At 37.4% G+C, this 20,197-nt stretch overlaps 1 protein-coding gene across 3 annotated transcripts in view; it reads left to right on the plus strand.

The window, feature by feature from the left end:
• Positions 1–20,197, plus strand: part of Pak1 (p21 (RAC1) activated kinase 1) — a 119,275-nt gene that overhangs the window by 76,872 nt on the left and 22,206 nt on the right. For all 3 annotated transcript variants that reach the window (XM_029540015.1, XM_021195665.1, XM_029540005.1), the window contains exons 5-8: positions 2,820–2,857; positions 13,893–14,009; positions 16,677–16,851; positions 19,131–19,194. In XM_029540015.1, the coding sequence (XP_029395875.1) occupies positions 2,820–2,857; positions 13,893–14,009; positions 16,677–16,851; positions 19,131–19,194 (394 nt within the window). The remainder of the gene's footprint in view (positions 1–2,819; positions 2,858–13,892; positions 14,010–16,676; positions 16,852–19,130; positions 19,195–20,197) is intronic.

The following is a 20,197-nucleotide window of genomic DNA, read 5'->3' on the forward strand; positions in this document are numbered from 1 at the left end:
TTTCTTTTCTTTTCTTTTCTTTTCTTTTCTTTTCTTTTCTTTTCTTTTCTTTTCTTTTCTTTTCTTTTCTTTTTGGTTTTTTTTTTTTTTTTTTTTTTTTTTTGGTTTTTTCGAGACAGGGTTTCTCTGTATAGCCCTGGCTGTCCTTGAACTCACTCTGTAGACCAGGCTAGCCTCGAACTCAGAAATCTACCTGCCTCTGCCTCCCCAGTGCTGGGATGGGACTAAAGGCATGCGCCACCACGCCCAGTGATTGTGTATAATCTTATGTGACTTATCTCCTACAGGGATTGTCAAGGCAAAGTCTTATTATCTCCATTTTATAGACTCAAAGGAGTTAATTAAATTTTAGAAAAATTTCAAGTTATTCATGGTGCAAATGGTATATTTCTTATTTTTATTTACATTTTTTGGAGACAGGATTTCATGTATTCATGGCTGGCTTTAACCCCAGAGAGATCCTTTTGCCTTTACCTCCTGAGTGCTGGGAGTAGAGCCATTAAAGGCATGTGCCAGCATACTAGCTTTGGAAGCGTGTTTTTAATTTAGGCCCCTAAACACTCTGGTCTCTGTTACCACAACTCTACTCCACTCCGCACACATTCTACTCCAACACTTAATTTTTTTTTTTTTGGTAGTACTATGGTATTTGATTTTCTGTGCCAGTTAATATTAGGGAGAAAGTAGACTAGATTGGCATTCCACCCAAGTCTTGGCTCTGCTGTGACACAAACTTATATAACCCTGCACCAGTGTTTCTTGCCTTTGTGAACTTCAGTTTTCTCATTTGTAAAATAAAATGTTTGAAAGCACCTTCTACTCTTTGCATTCTATGCTTTGAAATTCAATTTTGATCTATAGAAATTATACAGTCTTTAAAAGGAGAAATGTTTATTAAAATATTATTCCATTCATATGTATACATGCATCCAGATTTGCTTGCCTTGCACATGTGTGTAGTCAGAGGACAATTCATTTTCCTTTTCTACCATGTGAGTTCTATGGATTGAACTTAGGTCATCAGGTGTAAGTGGCAAGTGCCTTTACGTGCTGAGCCATCTTGCTGACCCCACTTTCTTGCTTTTGTTTGTTTGTTTTTGTTTTTTATGGTGTCAGAGCATATTTTTAACCATGATGCCTAGTTCTCAAAAGAGCTAGGAGTATTCGTTAGAGGCAGTGCAATAAGATATAGTTTTGTTCTGTTAAGCTGATTCCATTTTGTTTTTTGAAAGATGATTTTTCTAGAGCTTAACCATTTAGATTTTGTTGTAGTTTTGTTTATAGATTTTTAATTTTTTATTTTATGTGTATGAGTTTTGCCTGCATATATGTTGGTATACCATATTCATGCATGGTGCCTGGGGAGGCTAGAAGATGAGTCAGATTTCCTGGAACTGGAGTTGAAGTTGGTTGCCAACCCCCTTGGGAACCAAACATTGGTCATCAGCAAAAGCAGCAAAAACTCCCCCCCCACCCCCCCACCCCCGAGACAGTGCTTCTATGTATAACCCTGCCAGTCCTGGAACTCGCTCTGAAGACCAGGCTGGCCTTGAACTAAGAAATCCACCTGCCCCTGCCTCCCAATTGCTGGGATTAAAGGCATGCACCACCACTGCCTGTCAAACGTATTTTACCAATGGCCCGGGATTGAACTCATGGCCTTTAGGAGGGCAGATGGTGCTGATAACCACACTGAGCCATCTCCCCAACCGCAGCAAAAGCTCTTAACTGCTGAGTAGTCTTTCCAGGGAACAGGATATGCTCTAAGAACATATTGTCATAGAGCACCCTGCTTCCTACTCTGTGAATCCTTTATGTATTATAGAACCAAAAAGCCATACTGGGCCCTTTTTATGAATAGAACTGGGATCCTGGACTTTCTTTGGTCTGGGTTCTTGATGACAAATATGTCAGATTTCATAGTATCTTTTCTGAATCCCATTGGTGATGAACTGGCAAGTAATCTCTCTCTGCTAAAATTTGTTATGGGTCTAGTTCATCAAGTCTGAGATAATAGTGGTTATAAGATGACAGTTACTTTATCACTCTAAGACAGTCCATCAGACTGAAATTTCTTAAATAAATGGTGATTCTCTGTTGCTGGTTCCTCAGGCACATGTGTACTTGTGTGTGTAAAGGTCACAGGACAACCTTGGGTATCATTCCTCAAGCACTGTCCATGTGTTCTTTAGACGAGGTCTCTCACTGACCTGGAACTCATCAAGCAGACTGGCCAGGGACCCATCTCTCTCTGCTTCTCCAGCACTGGGATTTTAATCATACATCATCCATTCAGGTTGTTTCTTTGTTTACATCCTTGCATTTGCACAGCAGCACTTACTGACTGAGCTAGTTCCCAGTCTCTAAAAGATCCTTTCTGGAAGCTGAAGCTATAGGTTGGTCATGATTTATGTGGGTAACATAGTGTGGATTTCTTGCCTTTATCTTAGAACATAGGAAATATTCTCAACCAATGAAAACTCGTGATGTGGGTACTGTTATGGCATGGTATTTAGAGTAGGTCAGAATTTAGATTTTGAATCATCTATTTAACCTGTGTACATGCTGGGCAAATTACTTAACTTCTCTAAACTCTAAAGTCTATTAAAGTGAATATAATAATAATAATACTCAGAGCCATAGTGAAGATTAAAGAGGACCATGGTAGATATAGTGTGCTTAGCATGGCTTCTGTTCACAGGACCAGTTGTGCTGTTACCATTCTCTGAAGCTGGCAAGTGTTTGCTCAGATCACCTTAGCACTCAGGAAAGCATTGGCTATACTTTATTACTAAATCTTTTGTTTCTTCTTTTTACAGATAAGTCAGCTGAAGATTATAATTCTTCTAACACTTTGGTAAGTCTGTGTTTCCTCCATTCTGAAATAAGTGGGTATGGATGTAAGGTTCAGGACAGTATAGTAGAGACAGCCTGGCTTCTGCGACATTCATTTTGGTCACTGCCATGCCTTAGATTCTCTATCTTCAGTAAAGGAACTGGAGTGCTTAATGTTATCCCTATTTAACCGTATGTCTCTTCCAGCTTTACAGTGCTGTAGAAATTCTAACCTTGAAACCTGAGATGTAGCTTTTAGGCTGTTTCATTTGTAGGTTTGAACATTGGCAACCCAGTTTGCCTTTCTGTGGTTCAGAGTTTTCATCTGTAAAGTGAGAATGATTCATTCTTCCTTACCTGGATGTGTTTCTTAACAACTGAATTTAGGAGGGAATCCTAAAAAAGTTAAAAAGTTAAAAGATGGCTGAAGGTACAAGTGAATGGTAGAGTACCTGTTTATCATGTGAGAAGCTGTAGGTTCAATCCCCAGAACGTCAGAAAATTAAAAAAGAAGGTGCTTATACTATATTGATTTATTAAACATTTATAGAAGCCTCTATTCTCTGCCAGGTCCTTTGTGTAGCAGACAGACAGTATCCTAGACTTGTACCTCCTAGTCTTATAGAGCATATGAAGGCACATACAGTTACTGTTCATTGTGCTATGAACCCCCTGAGGTCAGGGACTGTATCTGTCTTGCTAATAGCTTTGTCCTAGTTCTCAGCAGGTTCTGACAGTTGCTAAACATTTATTGAATTAAAGTGTGTCAATGTAAGCATTTCAACGGTAACATCTATGCTGAATGAGTTACTTAGAGTAAGAATTAGAGAGACGACAAAATTTCAGATAGAAAATTATATGCACAGGGAAAGAGGTTCACAAGGTATGTATATTCTGGGAACTGCTAGTAGTTTGATATGTCTGGATGTGCCGGAAGAGAGGTTGGCAGTGAAGAGGCATAGTAAAGTAGGCCAAGTCAGTAGGAGTTTGGCTTTGTCTGAAAGCTAATGAAAAGCTTAGAAGAATTTTAAACAGGGAGAATAGTAATATATAACACAGTACTGAGCCGCTGTCAAATTTTGCTGCCAGCAGTCAGAGTCATTTGTGCTCTTGGCAAGTATAAAAGGTACCAGTCTGGTACTTTGCAATGTATTGGGTCCCTTTTTATTCATTATTTCTTTTATTTTTCACAGCAGTGTAATGAAACAGATTGCTATCCTTGTTTTATGGATGATAAAACTGAACTAGAGAAAGGTTAATGGCAGTCCACATAGGATTCCTCTCTGTCCTCCTTTCTTCTCATTCATGCTGCTTTGCAAGAAATGGAAAAGATCATTATTTAAAAATGGGGGAAGTATTTGCAGATACACTGTCTTTGAAAAATGAATTATCGAACAGTAAATTATTGAAGAAAAGCCTAAACAAAGTGGAGTAGTGATCTGTGGGTTAAATGTCTTTACACTTTTGTAAAGAGTGGCTGTTATCTATTATTGAGTGGCCACTCTGTGCCAGACATAGTGTTAAGATTTTCATCTTTAACATAATTAGTCCTTACAGTTACCTTGGGAAGAAGGTACTGTTGTTTTTATTTCCTGGACAGAAAAAGAAATCTCCCGAATAACTCACAAATAAGAACCAAGTTAGAAACCAGTTGTGGTGTGAGCCTGTACTCCAGCACTTGGGAGGTAGAGGTAGGAGGATCAGAATTTCAAGGTCATCATTGGCTACACAGTAATTAGACTGGCTTCGGTGGCATGAAACTCCCATCTCAACAAACAAACAAGAGAACATAAAACCATATAAGAACAAGAATCTTCTGAGACTCACAGTCTAGGGTTTTTCACTGGGTCAGAGAAGAGAGAAAGACATAGGAAGGTCTTAGAAAGGCAAGTTCAGTGAGGCAACAGCTCTGTTGTAGTGTGGGAGAAGGGCCCTGTGGCTCATGCCGCATGGCTTAGATAGAGGGTGACACCTGCTTGGCTTAGTGTCTACAAGTAGGACTACTCACACTGTCAAGGACATTCACCCCTGATTGAGAGCATTTCCCTGATAAGTCCCTGTTTTATATTTCCTTATTTGTGTGTGCATCGATATGATTTTATAATTGTAGCATATCATTGATTTCTCTATTGGTTTTATACATATACATATTGTTGTATTTAATTCATGAAATAATTAAGCAGAATTACTATCTCCCTGTTAACAGATATTTAAAATGTGACACAGAAAAATTGTGAATTGCTCTCTCCTGTTGAATTAATAATAAAAATCAGTTTAAAAATTCCATTCTGTTGAACATTCATGTATTTACTCATTTTATAAGTATTTCCTTAGCATCTTTGTGCCAAAGCACAGGCAACACAAAAATTAATGTGCATTCTCCGAGACCTTGATACAAATCTTAATAGTGGATTAAGGAGATCTTTGCCAAAAGAGAAGTTTGCAAGAATAATATGCAATGGTGTCATGTTTGATTTGTGATTTGTTCTTTCTGATAGTTGAAGGAAGTTTACATACGAGGTCCTAAAGGTTTGCTCATTTAACAAACATGATCTTGTAGAGCTCTTTCAGTTCTAATCACTTATCTGTGTCTAGGATCTGACTCTTCAGATTCTATGGTATTTTTATTGCTGATTCTTATTTTTAGAATTCATACCAGCCAGGTATGTTGGTACATATCTGTAATCCTGTTCAGGAGACAGAAATAGTTCCAGACTCTGTGGACGACACAGCCTGACCCCATCTTAAATAAGGGACTATACATTGTGTGGTAGGTTCTTTGGTGCTGAGAAATGAAGGGCTGGTAAGGGCTTTGCTCTTAATCTCACAAGTTAGTGAAACCAGAACATATAAAAAGGATGTATAACACTATGGTGTCAGGTAAAACTAGGTAATAGGAAATGGGCAGTGCTTTCCTGTCTGAGGGGTAGTGCAACAAAAGCCTGTTTATTAAGGGTCCAGAATATAAAATAAGAGCAGTTGGAGTTTGAATAAACTATTTTAAATAAAATATGTGTGTGTGTGTGCGTGTGTGTATTTGGATGTGCATTTTAGTGTAAGCTTGAGTCATATTCCTCTTCATTTAAGAAGCTTAGGGTAATGAACTGAATTCATGTGTTCATCTTTTGTTAGCTCAAAAATGTATTTCAACAGGGATAGCATTCCAAAACAAAAAAACAGGTCATAACCTAACCATTGTGAAGAATTCATAAAAGATACAAAGTCTGTTAGGAGTAGTTCAGAAGCAGCTTCCAAGTAATTGGAAGCCAGGTACATAGCACATGCCTGAATTCTTAGTACAGGAGATGGTACTAGGGATTGTGGCTAGGGAGAGAGAGAGAGAGAGAGAGAGAGAGAGAGAGAGAGAGAGAGAGAATCAAGTTCAGAAAATTAATGAGACAGATGGAGAATTTGAAAATAAGGGACAATAAGCACAAGCCAGGAAGACAAATTAGAGACAGGAGTAGAAGAGAAAAACCAAATACAACACACACACACTCAAAGGGAAAGAAATACAGCGGCTTCCTAGGTAAAGAAAAGCATGAGTCTTCAGATGAACGGCCTGTCAGTAACCAGGCCACAGTCAGAGACTAAAGAGAGAGAGAAAAATGCTTAAAAGCCTCTTTAAAAAATTAAGCCAGTGTAGAGCCAATGTAGACATTAGTATCAGACCACTTATTAGCTGTGGTAGATAAAGGTATCTTTATCCTTTGAGGTGTGAGGAAAATTATAGAGTCAAAAATTCTGTATCTAATAAAAATCAGCATTTGATCATGTCAAAATAAAAACATGTTTGGATATGTGAAGATCGAGGTTTATAACACACAGATCATCTTTGAAAGGCTAAACATTATATAATAATTAACTCACAGAGATGATGGTGATTAAGAATATTCACTTAAAATTTATCATTTTTATCCAAATTTATATTAAAAACTCCAGTTGTTAGTATACAGGCATTCAGCTGGCCTGCTCTCAGGGACTTAGCAATTGCTTACAACAAGACCTTTTTGCCACACGACCTTCTTACCACATGACCTGCTGCAGGTCAGGTACAACAGGTGTGTGCTGCGAATGTAAGGGCCTGCTGCCCGCTCAGCCGCTCTGTCTGTCCTCAGTGTCCCTTCTATCCGTCTTCCTTCCCTCTCTGGCCCCTTTCTCTGCCCTCATGGCGCTGCTCCTGTCTGTCTGCTTGTTTACATGGCCACTTACCTGCCTCCATCATTTTGTAGGTCTTCACTACTCTCCCTTCCCCCAATAAACCTCTTTTACACCAGGTCTTTTGCATGGTATAATTTCCCAGGGGTACACCGTGGTCTGGGCCTGCCAAAGCTACCCACCTCGCTACATTATATTTCATAATACCAGTAGGACTAGAAGCTATCAAATAACACTATTTCCAAGACTTCACTATTGTCTTGGCAATCCTGTTTTGGTATTCTATTTTCTGTTGTTGTTGTTATTATTATTATTACTATTACTATTATTATTTTTGACATTTGGTGAAGCACATGCACTGGTAGCTTTGAGAAAGTAGGAAGTAGATAGTTATATCTTTTGGGTCTTGGAATTAGAGTTTCTATTTCCTCATATTTTATGAACACTTTGGCTGATTACAGAATTCTAGATGGACAATTTTTATCAGAGTTTGGAAAATAATATATTTTTGTCATTTACCTAAAGTACTACTAATTCCAAAGCCATTTTTATTTTTGCTTTTTTATATGTAGTTTTTTGTCACTTGAAAAGTTTATAGGATCTTCTCAACTAATGTTCTTGACTTTCAAAATTATGTGCACATTTTCATATTTTATTATGAAAAGAATAAATAATTACAAATTCTTTCAACATGAATACTACAGATTTCATGTACTGGGAAATATGTTTGAATTGTTTTCTTTATTTCTTTTTCATTTTCTTCTCTTTTCTCTGTAACTCTTGATTTTTGTTTTAATTTTTGGGGTATTTTCTTTATTTTTCATTATACATATTGAGTTTTATTTCTATTACATGTTTAATTTCCAAATACATTTTCATTTAAAAATTCAATATCATATTTTGTGTCTAGAATTAGTATCTGCTCTTATCTTGAGAGCATTAATGGTATACTTGATTTTGATTTTCTTCCTTCCTATTTGAATATATATGTATATATATGCGCGTGTGTATATATGTGCGTGTGTGTGGTTTTTGTTTGTTTATTTTCTGGGTGGTACTTGTTTTCTTTTTCTCCTTTATGTTGAAATTTTAAAAAATCTTTGGAGATCTCTTATATTTATGATTGAGATACTAAAAGCTTAGTAGAATTTAAGCTCAATTTAAGGTCAGTGATTTCAGTAATGTACAGTTTTACAACCACCTCCATAATTCAGACCGTAGGATAGTTTTCTGTTGCCAATAGAGCACCGTAACCAAGCTTACAGGTCTTACAGGAAGAAGGGTTTCTTTGGGGGCTTTCAGAGGCATAGGAGTACACCATCATCATGGATCATGGCAGGGAATATGGCATTCAAGGGGGGCGTGGCTCTAGAGCAGCAGCTGAGAGCTCACATTTATAAACAGGAAGCAGAGAGCATATAGATTATGGCATTAGTCTTTTGAAGCCTCAAAACCTGTCCCCAGTGACCTTCTGTCAGCAAGGCCATACTTTCTAATTCTTCCCAAACAGGGGACAAGGCATTTAAATACAGGCCAGACCATTTAGAAAAATCCTTTACTTTCTTTTTAGAATTTTTTTTTTTTTTTTTTTTTTTTTTTTTTTTTTTTTTAGGTTCTAGGTTAGACCCAGAGAAGAATCTTATAAGTTTTCTTTGTTGATAAAGATCTGACTACAAAAGTAGCTACCAGACTATTTTCCACAGGGTTGTCATCATTTTCCATCCCACCAGCAATTACCCTGTACCCCTTCTTGTTTTCTGTCTCTTGATTATAGTCATCTTGGTGCATATGAAGTAATATCTTATTGTGGTTTTATTTGCATGTCAGAATGAGTAATGGCTGCAAGCATCTTTTCGTTGGCCATTTCTATTGTGTTTTCTAGACAAATTCTTACCTGCTATTTGATAACTTTATGTTTTTCAAATTTATTGAGATATGTTTTCATGGCCTAGCATTTTTGTTGTGGAAATGCTCGTTGTGCTTCATGTGGTTGAATGTTTTTTTCTGCATATATGGATGGAATGTGAAGGTTAAATTGAATGTTTGTGTTTTCTATAACTTCTTGGGCTCTTAATTATTGAGAGCATAGAAATGGATTCCTCAAGAATAATTGAAATCTATCTGTACATTAGAATTATTTCTTGCCTTCAACGTGTCATTTCTTGCTTTACATAAGATGACTTGTTTTATGTATTTTATTTATAATCATATGTTGTATGATTTTGTTTATTATTTCAATTGTTTTTACTTCTTACACATTCTGAAATGACCTTCTTGATCCTAGTAATATTTCTGTGTCTCTGTCTGTCTGTCTGTCTGTCTGTCTGTCTGCCCTTTTCATTTTCTCTCTCTCTCCTGGGATTAAGCTGAGGGCCCTTCATATGCTACACAAGTGCTCTACCACTGAGACACATTTCCAGTATGCTAAGGTTTCTATACAGGGTTTTAGTTACTATAACCCACTGCACTCTTTTATGACTACTGTTTTATGTACATATATTTTCTTGTTTTGCTTAAACTTATGTAGGAAATGTATGTTTATATTTTGTTTGCTGTTTTTCTTCTAGTGTGGCAGTTTCTGCTCTATGGGGGGTATTTAGACTATTGATATTTAGCATAATTATTGTGTTTGGATTTTTTCATTTGCTTCTAGTTTTTCATATGGATCTTGACTTTCTTTTAATTCCTCTTCTACTGCTTTGTGTTGAAAAATGTTTTCTAGTGTGTGTGTGTGTGTGTGTATGTGGTATGCTCATTCCTACATGTTCATGTGGAAGTCAGAGGTTGATGCCAGTTTTCTTCTGTTACTCCCTGCATTTATGACAGTGGGTCTCTTACTAACCATGGGGCTCACTAACATTTAACGTTAGTGTTAAGCTGGGTGTTCAGTGAACCCCTAGGGTTCACTTGTCTCTCTACCTTACAGTTCTGGTGTTAAGAGATCCAAGAAGACAAGTCTGGATGCAGGAAGACATACCTGACTGCTGGTTTGTTTTAGGTCAGCTTAACGTAAGCTAGAGTCATTGGAGTTGAAGATTCTCAATGGAGAAAATGCCTCTGTAAGGCATTTTCTTAATCAGTGACGATGGGGGGATGGCCCAGTGTTGGCATATTTTTTTATCTGTTTTATCATGTTCTCATACCTCTTTTTTTAAAAATATTTATTTATTATTATACATAAGTACACTGTAGCTGACGTCAGACACACCAGAAGAGGGTGTCAGATCTCATCACGGATGGTTGTGAGCCACCATGTGGTTGCTGGGATTTGAACTCAGGACCTTTGGAAGAGCAGTGAATGCTCTTACCTGCTGAGCCATCTCACTAGCCCCCCTCATACCTCTTTTCCCTTCTCCGTACTTACCCACCACATTCCCTTCCAATCCCCCAGCATTAGGTAGGAGGAAGAGAAGATTAGAGGGGAAAGGGGGTGTAGACCTCCTTAGACTACTTCCTGCAGATTAGGCACTTCTTGTTTCTTGAGGTCGGCCCAATCTTCATCATCAGGATATCTCCAGCTTCTCACTAACTGTGACAACAGCAATTAGGAGGGAGCAGCAGCTGTCTTCTTTGGACTACCTCCCACCCTTCTCAGGGCTCTTGCATTATACTGTCTCCAGAATCTCCAGAATTAAACTATCTGCAGCTGGCAAAGATCATGCCCCCAGAGCACAAGGCAATCATAGTTAACGCTTGTGGACAATCTGAGGCATATTCCAGACCTGAGATTAAACCAAAAAATGCACAGATTACAACTGAACTTTTAAAGAAACCAAGCAGCCCAGGCCTTTGAACTGATAGATGGTGCCCTCCTTGGACTGTAGGTCCAGGCTTCTATAAGAAAACAGGCTGACCAAGCCACAAGGAACAAGCCAGTAAGCAGTCTCCCTCTATGGCCAGTGCATCAGCTTCTGCCCAGTTTTGAGTTCTTGTCCTGATTTCCTTTGATAATGAACAATGGTTTGAAGTGTAAGCCAAGTAAACCCTTTCTTCCCCAAGTTCCTTTGGTCATGGTGTTTTATCACAGAAGTGATAACCCTGGCTAGGAGACTGCCTTTTAACATATGTGCTGGGGATCTCTGGTTCTTGGTTTATGCAGTAAGCACTTTCCCCAGGGAGCTATCCTCCAACCCCTTGAATAAGTACTTCTATTATATAAGCTGGGAAGGTGGCTTAGCCATTTGCCATTAAAGCACTGGGACCTAAGTTTAATTCCCATGAATATACTGTATATATTAGAAGCCCAACAATACAATATTGTAGATTTTGCTTTATATAGTCTTTGTTAATAAAAAAGCAACAAGATTTGTTGGGCACCTTTAATCTTAGCAATCAGAAAGCAGAGGCAGGCAGATCTCTGTGAGTTTGAACATCTCTGGTCTACATAGCAAGTTCTAGGACAGCGAGGGCTATGTAGAGAGATCTGTCTCAAATAAATGAATATATGTGTATATTATATCTGTATATAACATGTATATAATAACATATATAATATACATTATATGTAATGTTATATTACATTCTATATAATAACATATATAATATAATGTTATTTACATATAATTTATATGTATAATACATATATAATGCACATATGATATGTATTATATATGAATAAACAATATACATATTTATATAATACATGTTATATATTATATATAACAAAATAGCAACAAGAAATCTAAAAATGTATATTTGTAGAATATTTCTTTTTCTTTTTTAAAGATTTATTTATTTATTTTATGTATATGAGTACACCATTGCTCTCTTCAAACACACCAGAAGAAGGCATCAGATCTCATTATGGATGGTTGCTAGTAATTGAACTCAGGACCTCTGGAAGAGCAGTTTGGACTCTTAACTGTTGAGCCATCTCTCCAGCCCAAATATTTCTTATTTATATATTTACCATTTCTTGTGTTCTTCGTTTTGGCTGGTGGATATGAGTTACCATTTGATGTTATTTTCAGTCTAGTAGAATGACTCTCTCTATATGTAATCATACACACATACACACACATATACATATATAAAACCTCACTAGTTGCAAGTAAGATATGCTAACATTCCCTGGCTTGTTTTTTTAACCCTAAATGTGTTCATCTTTATTAAAAAATTTTATTTCTTTAGTTCTATTTGGGGGTGTGTGCACATGCCCATGTGTGTGTAGGGGGTGGTGGTAGAGGACCATTTTCAGGAGATAGTTCTTTCCTTCCACCCTTTGGGTCCCTGAGATCAAACTCAGGTTGCTGGGTTTCATGGCAAATGTTCTTATTTTTTTTCTTTATTTTTAAGATTTATTTATTATTATATCCAAGTACACTGTAGCTGTCGTCAGACGCACCAGAAGAGGGCGTCAGATCTCATTTTTGGATGGTTGTGAGCCACCATGTGGTTGCTGGGATTTGAACTCATGACCTTTGGAAGAGCAGTCGGTGCTCTTAACTGCTGAGCCATCTCTCCAGCCCCTCGTGGCAGATGTTCTTACTTGTTGATATATCTCTCCAGCCCTCATCTCCATTTTTTAAAGGTAGTTTTATTATGTATAGATTTTGTGATGACGAGGCTGGCCTCGAACTCAGAAATCTTCCTGCCTCTGCCTCCCGAGTGCTATATCATCCTATTGCCTTCTGGTCCCTACTGTTTCATTTACATTGTTTTTCTTGAGATAGCGTCTTACAATGTAACCTACCACTCTCCTTCCTTCCTCCTCCCTTCCCCTCATTTCTCCTCCTTCCCCCTTAAATCATATAACTCTTGCTTCACACTTCCTCATGACATTTGAGGGTGGTGTACTGCCTATGGTGGTCATAACTTGGTGCTTATATGTGCTTGACACTGTCAAGTTTTGTGCTCTATCGTTATGTGCTTTTATTGTTTGAGATTGTACTTTCCTTAGTGTATCAAGTGTTCAGACTTTCTGAATTCTTCAATTTGTCACTTGTTGGGATTCTTGGCTTTCCTTTCTCAGGAGCTTCAGATGGTAGGCAGGAGAGCGCCCCATCCTCTGGCTCTGTCTTGTGATGGTGACCTACTTCAGAACTTGGACCATCTTTTCTCCTCTTTATGCCTTTGATGTTAACAGAATCCACAGTATTCTAGGCACTCTGAAAATATGTGACATTTATGTCAGTTTATCTGAAAAATCCATATTGCTTTCTGGTCCTACTACTAGAACAATAACAATGAAAACAACTACTCTTGAATCTGGTTATTTTTGTCTAGCTTTATTATAGTTTGCATGGGAAAATCAAGTTGCTGCAGATCATTTGCAGATCTAATTAGTGGTACTAGTAAAGTTCATTGTGAGATAGGATTGAAGCTCAGTGAAAGAACACCCAGCCTGGGGAGAAACCCATTGACCCTTTTAGAATGAAAGATCTCAATGTTCTGTGCCTTGATTGAGGCAGGGTCTGCCCCATTCATACCCTATAATATAATAGGTTCAGGAGTTTGGAGAAAGGAAGTGGGGGTGCTATTTAGACTTGAAGTTACTATATTAAGAAGAACAAGTAATCACAGTGATAAAGTATAGAAAATTAAATACTTTTTATTTTCCTCTTTACACTTATTTTCTGCTCTTTATAAAGAGTAAAATTCACAGAATAAGGAGAAACCGAACATGGCTTTGAGTATTTGATTGTATAAGGCAGGTAAGCTGGCTTACTATTTCTTTAGTCTTTAGGTGGGAAAAGGAAGCTTCCAAATAAATAGATAGTGATGGCTAAAAGACAAAGAAGTTGTCTGAGTAAGACGGCTGACTGCACAAAGATGGAGAGCCTTGGTTGATGAGCTTTCAGAAGGGGTGTCAGAATTGAGTAACTTCTAAAGAACTAGCAGACCTGTGATCTGGAGTTCTATGTCCACTGGACTGGTTGATTTTTGTCCTTTCTGCATAGAATGTGAAGACTGTGTCTGAGACTCCAGCAGTACCACCAGTGTCAGAAGATGAAGATGATGATGACGATGCTACCCCACCTCCAGTGATTGCTCCACGCCCAGAACACACAAAATCTGTGAGTCTATGGGGATCTTGAAGGCTATATGATTTATTCACATAAGGGGTGGCAGAAGGTAGGGAGGTAGTGGCACTAAGACTGGTATATAGGGGTCCATAGAGTGGCACTGAACTACTTTTTTTCCTCTCTCATGTTTTGAGACCGGATCTTACTGTGTAATCCAGAGTGGCCTTGATTCATAGTGATCCTTCTGCCTGACTCTCCCAAGTGCTAAGATTACAGGCATGCCCTGCTGTGCCCAGCTGGACCACTTTCTACCTGGCTAAAGAGATGTGGTGTGCTTGTTATTTCAGTCGTTTCTAAAGTTCTCTAGGTAACTGGTGTTTCTATCAGTCCGACCTTGCTTTACTTACCCTTTTCTTCACTGGTTAGGTATAGAGAATGGTGCATTTCACTTTCAGAATAAAATAAATTATTCCAGTTTCTTAGGAAGCAGCAAATTGCCAGAGATTTTATCCTTTTGTTTTAAATACGCAGTGGTTAGCCTCTCCAGCATTTTTGATAATCCTGAAGGACCTGGGAGAGTTTATAAATACATTAGTGCTATTAATATGCTGGACATTAGGAATGCATTTTGATGCCAGATATTGGTAGTGATTTCTCTTTTAACTTCCTTCGAGGTTTCTGCACTTTAGAATAGCCACACTCCCGCCTTCTGCACTTTGCCCAGTCTGCAGCTTTGCCTTTTGATTTAGCATCATTGAATAGTGATCTCCCATCTGATGATACTCTGAAACACTACTAATGTTTGTTTTGACTTTTTAGTATGAGAACTCCATAATGAAAGAACCCTCTGGGACTTAAGCTCTGTGTTGATTAAATGTCTTAATGGAAGGTGCTGTGGAAGAAATTCAGTTAGATGACCTACCTCTTAGCCTAAGAACTTACAAATAGAATCTGGATTTCCTTGTCTGGAAGTCACAAAGTTACCTTAAGGAAAGTAGCCTTCGAAATCAGAGAGCTGTCAATATCTCCCTAGAGTGTCCTGTTTCTGGCTTGCAGGCATATTTATTTAACAGTTTCTCTCTAAATCTTGAACTCTTCTAAATAGAGAAAAATCTATTTACCTATCAGTCTATCTATCTCTTATTTATCTATGTGTTATTTATCTTTTTTGGTATATAATATAGTTTGGGCAGAAGGATCAGAGAGAGGGCAGTAAATATTGAATAATATATTGATAAATTTGCCTTTCTTAGCATTCTCCTCTAAAATAAATATTGCTAAGTCCTAATTTATAGAAGAAGCAAATGAGATTTGGGTCAGTAGATTGATCTATCCATAGTCACTTAGTAAGCAAACACCAGGGTTTGAGAGCAGATAATTAAATCCAAGTTCAGATTGCATTCCAAAATAGCGCACACGCCATATATATTTTTGTGTGTATAGACATGCACTGGGAACCAGTTAAGGAGAATGTTATAGAGGGAACAGACAGAATGCCTTTCCTCAAGGCACTATAGGTGGAAAAGCAAAGAAGGTTTAAGTACTTGGGATATAATTGTTCTACAGGTATAAGAATAAAGATTGAGAAATTATTTGCTAGAATAGTCAGAAAGCCAGTCCAGTTGAAAGGTCTGATATGTGCATTTGTTAATTCATTCTATTTAAACACTTATCTGAATGCTTGCTTTTTATTGGGTTAGAGTTTGTTAAAGGACTCAGGGAGGTGTAATGTGTGTTCTTTGTCTCAGTAGACCCTATAGATGATCAAAAAAATAATTATGACTTTTTTAATGATAAAAAATCTGATAAATACACATCTTCTAGAAAAGGAAGTGTAGCCTGGAAGTACTTCCTTCTTAACCTTAGTAGTGTATAGTTGCTCCTTTCTTAGTAACATCTCTCCTTTGCTTTTGTAGCAATGACTTTCTCCCTTCCTTCCTCAGAATGAGTAGGGCAGTGTTTTGAATAGTGCTAGGCTTACCAGGGATTCTCAGTAAATATTTGTTAAACAAACAGATAAATAGGAAATACAATGTCTTTAAAAGCTGAGATTTGAATGCTTAGTATATGCTGTTCATGGCCATGTCATTCACACATGTTGATTTATTATTAAGTAAGGTGGGTATTGTCACTGTTTTATAGACAAGGAAACTGAAGCACAGAGATGCGAAGTAAACTGAAGTCATTCAGATAGTAATGTTAGCTGAGAATTAAGCCCAGGTCATCAAGTTCCCAAGTTTGTTTTAAATTATTATACCCTCCTGCCTCTTGATGAATAAAAGTAGTTAGTTCATGGTAAGAGCTCAACAGCTCAAGAGGGATAAGATAACTCCATAAAAATGTTGTGTTGCAAAGTGACAGAGGATACAAATGAGTTTCAGCTCAGAAAAAAAACAGAGTATTGTGGGTGAGGAAGGTTTCCATCTAATGATAAAATCTCCTACAAGTTTTTACTGAGAGTCATCTAGTAGCTTTGGAGTGATTTCAGTGCTAAGACCATCACTAACCCTTCTTATAAAGTGAGAGTAAACGAAGGTTGTTTTACCCATGGCAAATGGGCTGGGACTCAGAAGAGGAACAGTGCAGATTTTGACCTTTAAGAGAAGGGGTGAGTGGTGAAGGGGGAGGTTCCTGGGATGTTCGAACTAGAACATTTACAAGAGATTCCACTATGCTAACAAAGGTTGGCTTGGCCAAAATTTCCCACTGATTATGCAGGTATATACACGATCTGTGATTGAACCACTTCCTGTTACTCCAACTCGGGATGTGGCTACATCTCCTATTTCTCCTACTGAGAATAACACCACTCCGCCAGATGCTTTGACCCGGAACACTGAAAAACAAAAGAAGAAGCCTAAAATGTCTGATGAGGAGATCTTAGAGAAATTACGTAAGGACTTTATATCTTTCTTGAATCTTCCCTTAGTCTATGACTGATTAATCATTGAGAATGCTACAATAAAGATCTGAATCCTACTGGGCTGAAGAGATGGCTCAGTGGTTAAGAGCACTGACTGCTCTTCCAAAGGTCCCAAGTTCAATTTCCAGCAACCACATGGTGCCTCACAGCCATCTGTAATGGGATCTGATGCCCTCTTCTGGTGTGTCTGAAGACTGAAACAGTATATTCACATAAAATAAATAAATAAATTTTATATATATATATATTTTTATATATATATCTCCTAGGTTTAAGCCATGTGCCTGGCTGGCTCTGTTTAACACCTGAATTATGGGCTGTACTGCTTACTCATCATCTGAACTTTCACCCCTTCCTTGTTTCACCAGCTCTGGGTGTGCATTACCTTAGGATAGAGACATAATAAGAGAGAATGTGGGCAGCTCCCTTTGAGGGTTATGGACATAGCTAATAGCTTTTATTTTGTGCGTAGTTTAGAGTATTGTATGGAGAAAGATTGAGAAAGACTGTGCCTGGTGGAAAGGGTGCTCCTGTTGATGCTTTCTAATATTGACCTAGGAGAAGACAGCGCTGCCATCATGGTTGTAGAAAACGAAGGAAAGGGAAACCAATGTATTATGATCCTGTTCTGTGTGGCAAATGACAAGCAAGTTTCTTGAATTTTTAAATTTTATTGTAGTTACTCTATGAAGATACTCAGGATAATCCTCATTTATGCAGTTAAGGTTTTTAAGACCCAAAGAATCTATATCCTGGTCCAGATCATAGAGCTGCAAAGTGGCACAGCTAAGGTTAGATCAAAATGTGTTTTGTAAATAAAACATATCGCCTATTGTAGTAGGTATAGGTTGATTTTTTTTCTTTCTTTTTCTTTTCTTTTTTTCCAGACAGGGTTTCTCTGTGTAGCCCTAGCTATCCTGGAACTCACTTTGTAGACCAGGCTGGCCTCGAACTCAGAAATCTGCCTGCCTCTTCCTCCCAAGTGCTGGGATTAAAGGCATGCGCCACCACTGCCCAGCCTAGGTTGATTTTTATTTTCTATTTTATTTATTTATTTATTTATTTATTTATTTATTTATTTATTTATTTAGGCTTAGAAAATCATTGAAAAAGGATTTGATGTGACTGGTTTAAGTTTGTATGCTCACATTGCTTTCTAAAGCTGAGGTTCCCGGTTCTTTAGTTTAGCAGCTTCCTATTTCTTGCTAATAATTCTTGTTTAACTTTTTTGTTTGTCTGTTTAGTTTAGTGTCTTTAAGAATTGTCCTTACTAGGGCCCTCATATGAGGAAGTAAAAGCCATTCTTAGGCATCTGTGTAATTATATGTGTTCCTGTCCTTTAAACCATATTTTTTTCCCTAAATACAATGTATTATAAGAACTTTCTGGCCTGGAAAATTTCCTGCTGTTCTTTGAGTCTCCTTTCCTCTTTACACCCTTTAAATAGTGATATTTACATTTGATTTGTTTTAAATTAGAGGATATAATAACATATGTGAGAAGTACCAAATCCTAGTGGTTGGGGTATCAGTGGAAGAGCTAGTAGGGCTGAGAAATTAAGAACCAGACTCTGACTCTTAACCCTGGCACCAGTTAACAGATGAGTTTTAAGAAGTGTCTTCCTTCTGTGGGTTTTAGTTCCTCGCCTCTAGAATACTGCTTTGAGACCTATGGGCTCTCATACTTCTCTGTTTTTTTTTTTTATTTATTTAAAGTATCCCCTGCTAAAGAATTCTCTTGGCTGACTTGTACTTATAATAAAAGTCAGCTCAGACAGCACATTTCTGAAGCCTTTCTGGTCTCTGTGCCTTTTCTCCATTCCCTATCCCATCAGCACGCATTACAGCAATCACTGTATTTTTGTAAACCTTCCGTTTGCTTGTCTTTTCCATAGATTTGAGCCTCTTGAGAGTAGTGACTGTCTTAATGTGCCTCATCTTTCTCTTTATCTCTAGCACTCAGCATATAGGCTGGTATGTAATAAATGAATAAATGTTAATGAATTAATTTAAAAATGATTAGCTCTTAGGAGTTTAGAAATGGAATAAGTTACTATTAAAAAAGAACAGTCAAGGATATAAAACTTTTGGTTGGGATTTATTGGGGGAAAGTTAATTGCCTGGCTGGTATGCTTTTGGGGAACTGGACACAAAAAAAATTTATCAACTTAAGGAGTTAAGAGGATCATGGGATCTTGTGTGTATCTTGAGCTGGAACAAAATGACTCATGGTCTCTGTTTCTTTCAAAGGGAGCATAGTGAGTGTGGGTGATCCTAAGAAGAAGTACACACGGTTCGAGAAGATTGGACAAGGGTTAGTAGCGGCATTCTGTTTCTTTGGAGAAATGTTTTAAAATTGTATTTACTGGCATGTACGAACTTACTTGTTTTTGGTGGTGGTAGTTTTTGCCTCACCTATCTGGAAGTTTGATACTAGGATGACTTCCAAAATTTGCAGAATTATGTCATATATGAGAAATGTATGATTATCTGACCTTAGTAAAGTACCCCTGCAGCAAGCGTAAACGAGTCACCTATTGTCTTAGCATAAAACCAATTTCTCAAACTATAATTAGTTTTCTATATTAATCCTATTTGCCAAAGTATTGAGACCTATCATCATTAATATGAAATTTAAGATCCAGATCTATAGAGTCCGTAATAGTGGGAAGGGATCTAATTTTCTAGCTTGGTGACAGATTTTTGTGACTATTACTCTCTAGTTTCATCTCCACAATGCATATGCTGTCTTACACAATTCAACTCAGCAAATCTTAACTGAGTTCTTGTTGTGTGTTGAGAAGTGTGAATATGGATATGAGTCAGACACAGTCTGCCCTCAAGGATCTCACATCAACAGGAGATAGAAAGGCATACAAAGAATTATAGAAGTCAGCTTTTGTCTGGAAGGAGGAGGTCAAATGGGACAAAGAAAAGGGGAATAGAGGAATCATGCAAGGTAAAATCAAACTGTAGGCTTACGATTTAATGCAAAATTTTAGGTAAATTATACCTCTATATGAAAAGTAAAAATAATGAGATTTCTATGGAAATATGTCAAAAGATGTGAAATGTCAAAGAAACTAAAAAAATTAAGTTTGGCTCATAATTGGAACAAAGTATTGTTATTAATTCAAACTTTTGTCTTGATTTTCATAAACTTCCAGAAGTTTCTAAAAATGTATTAAAAGATTGTAAAATATGGGTGTGGGGTGTTACATTTGCACATCATTTTATAGTTTATATCTGTTATATACATCAAGCTTTTTATTTGATCTTCATAGCAACTTTTGGCTGAACAGATGTCATTTTTCCTG

This window comes from Mus pahari, chromosome 1, assembly GCF_900095145.1.
Source record: "Mus pahari chromosome 1, PAHARI_EIJ_v1.1, whole genome shotgun sequence".
In the NCBI taxonomy this organism is placed as follows: domain Eukaryota; kingdom Metazoa; phylum Chordata; class Mammalia; order Rodentia; family Muridae; genus Mus; species Mus pahari.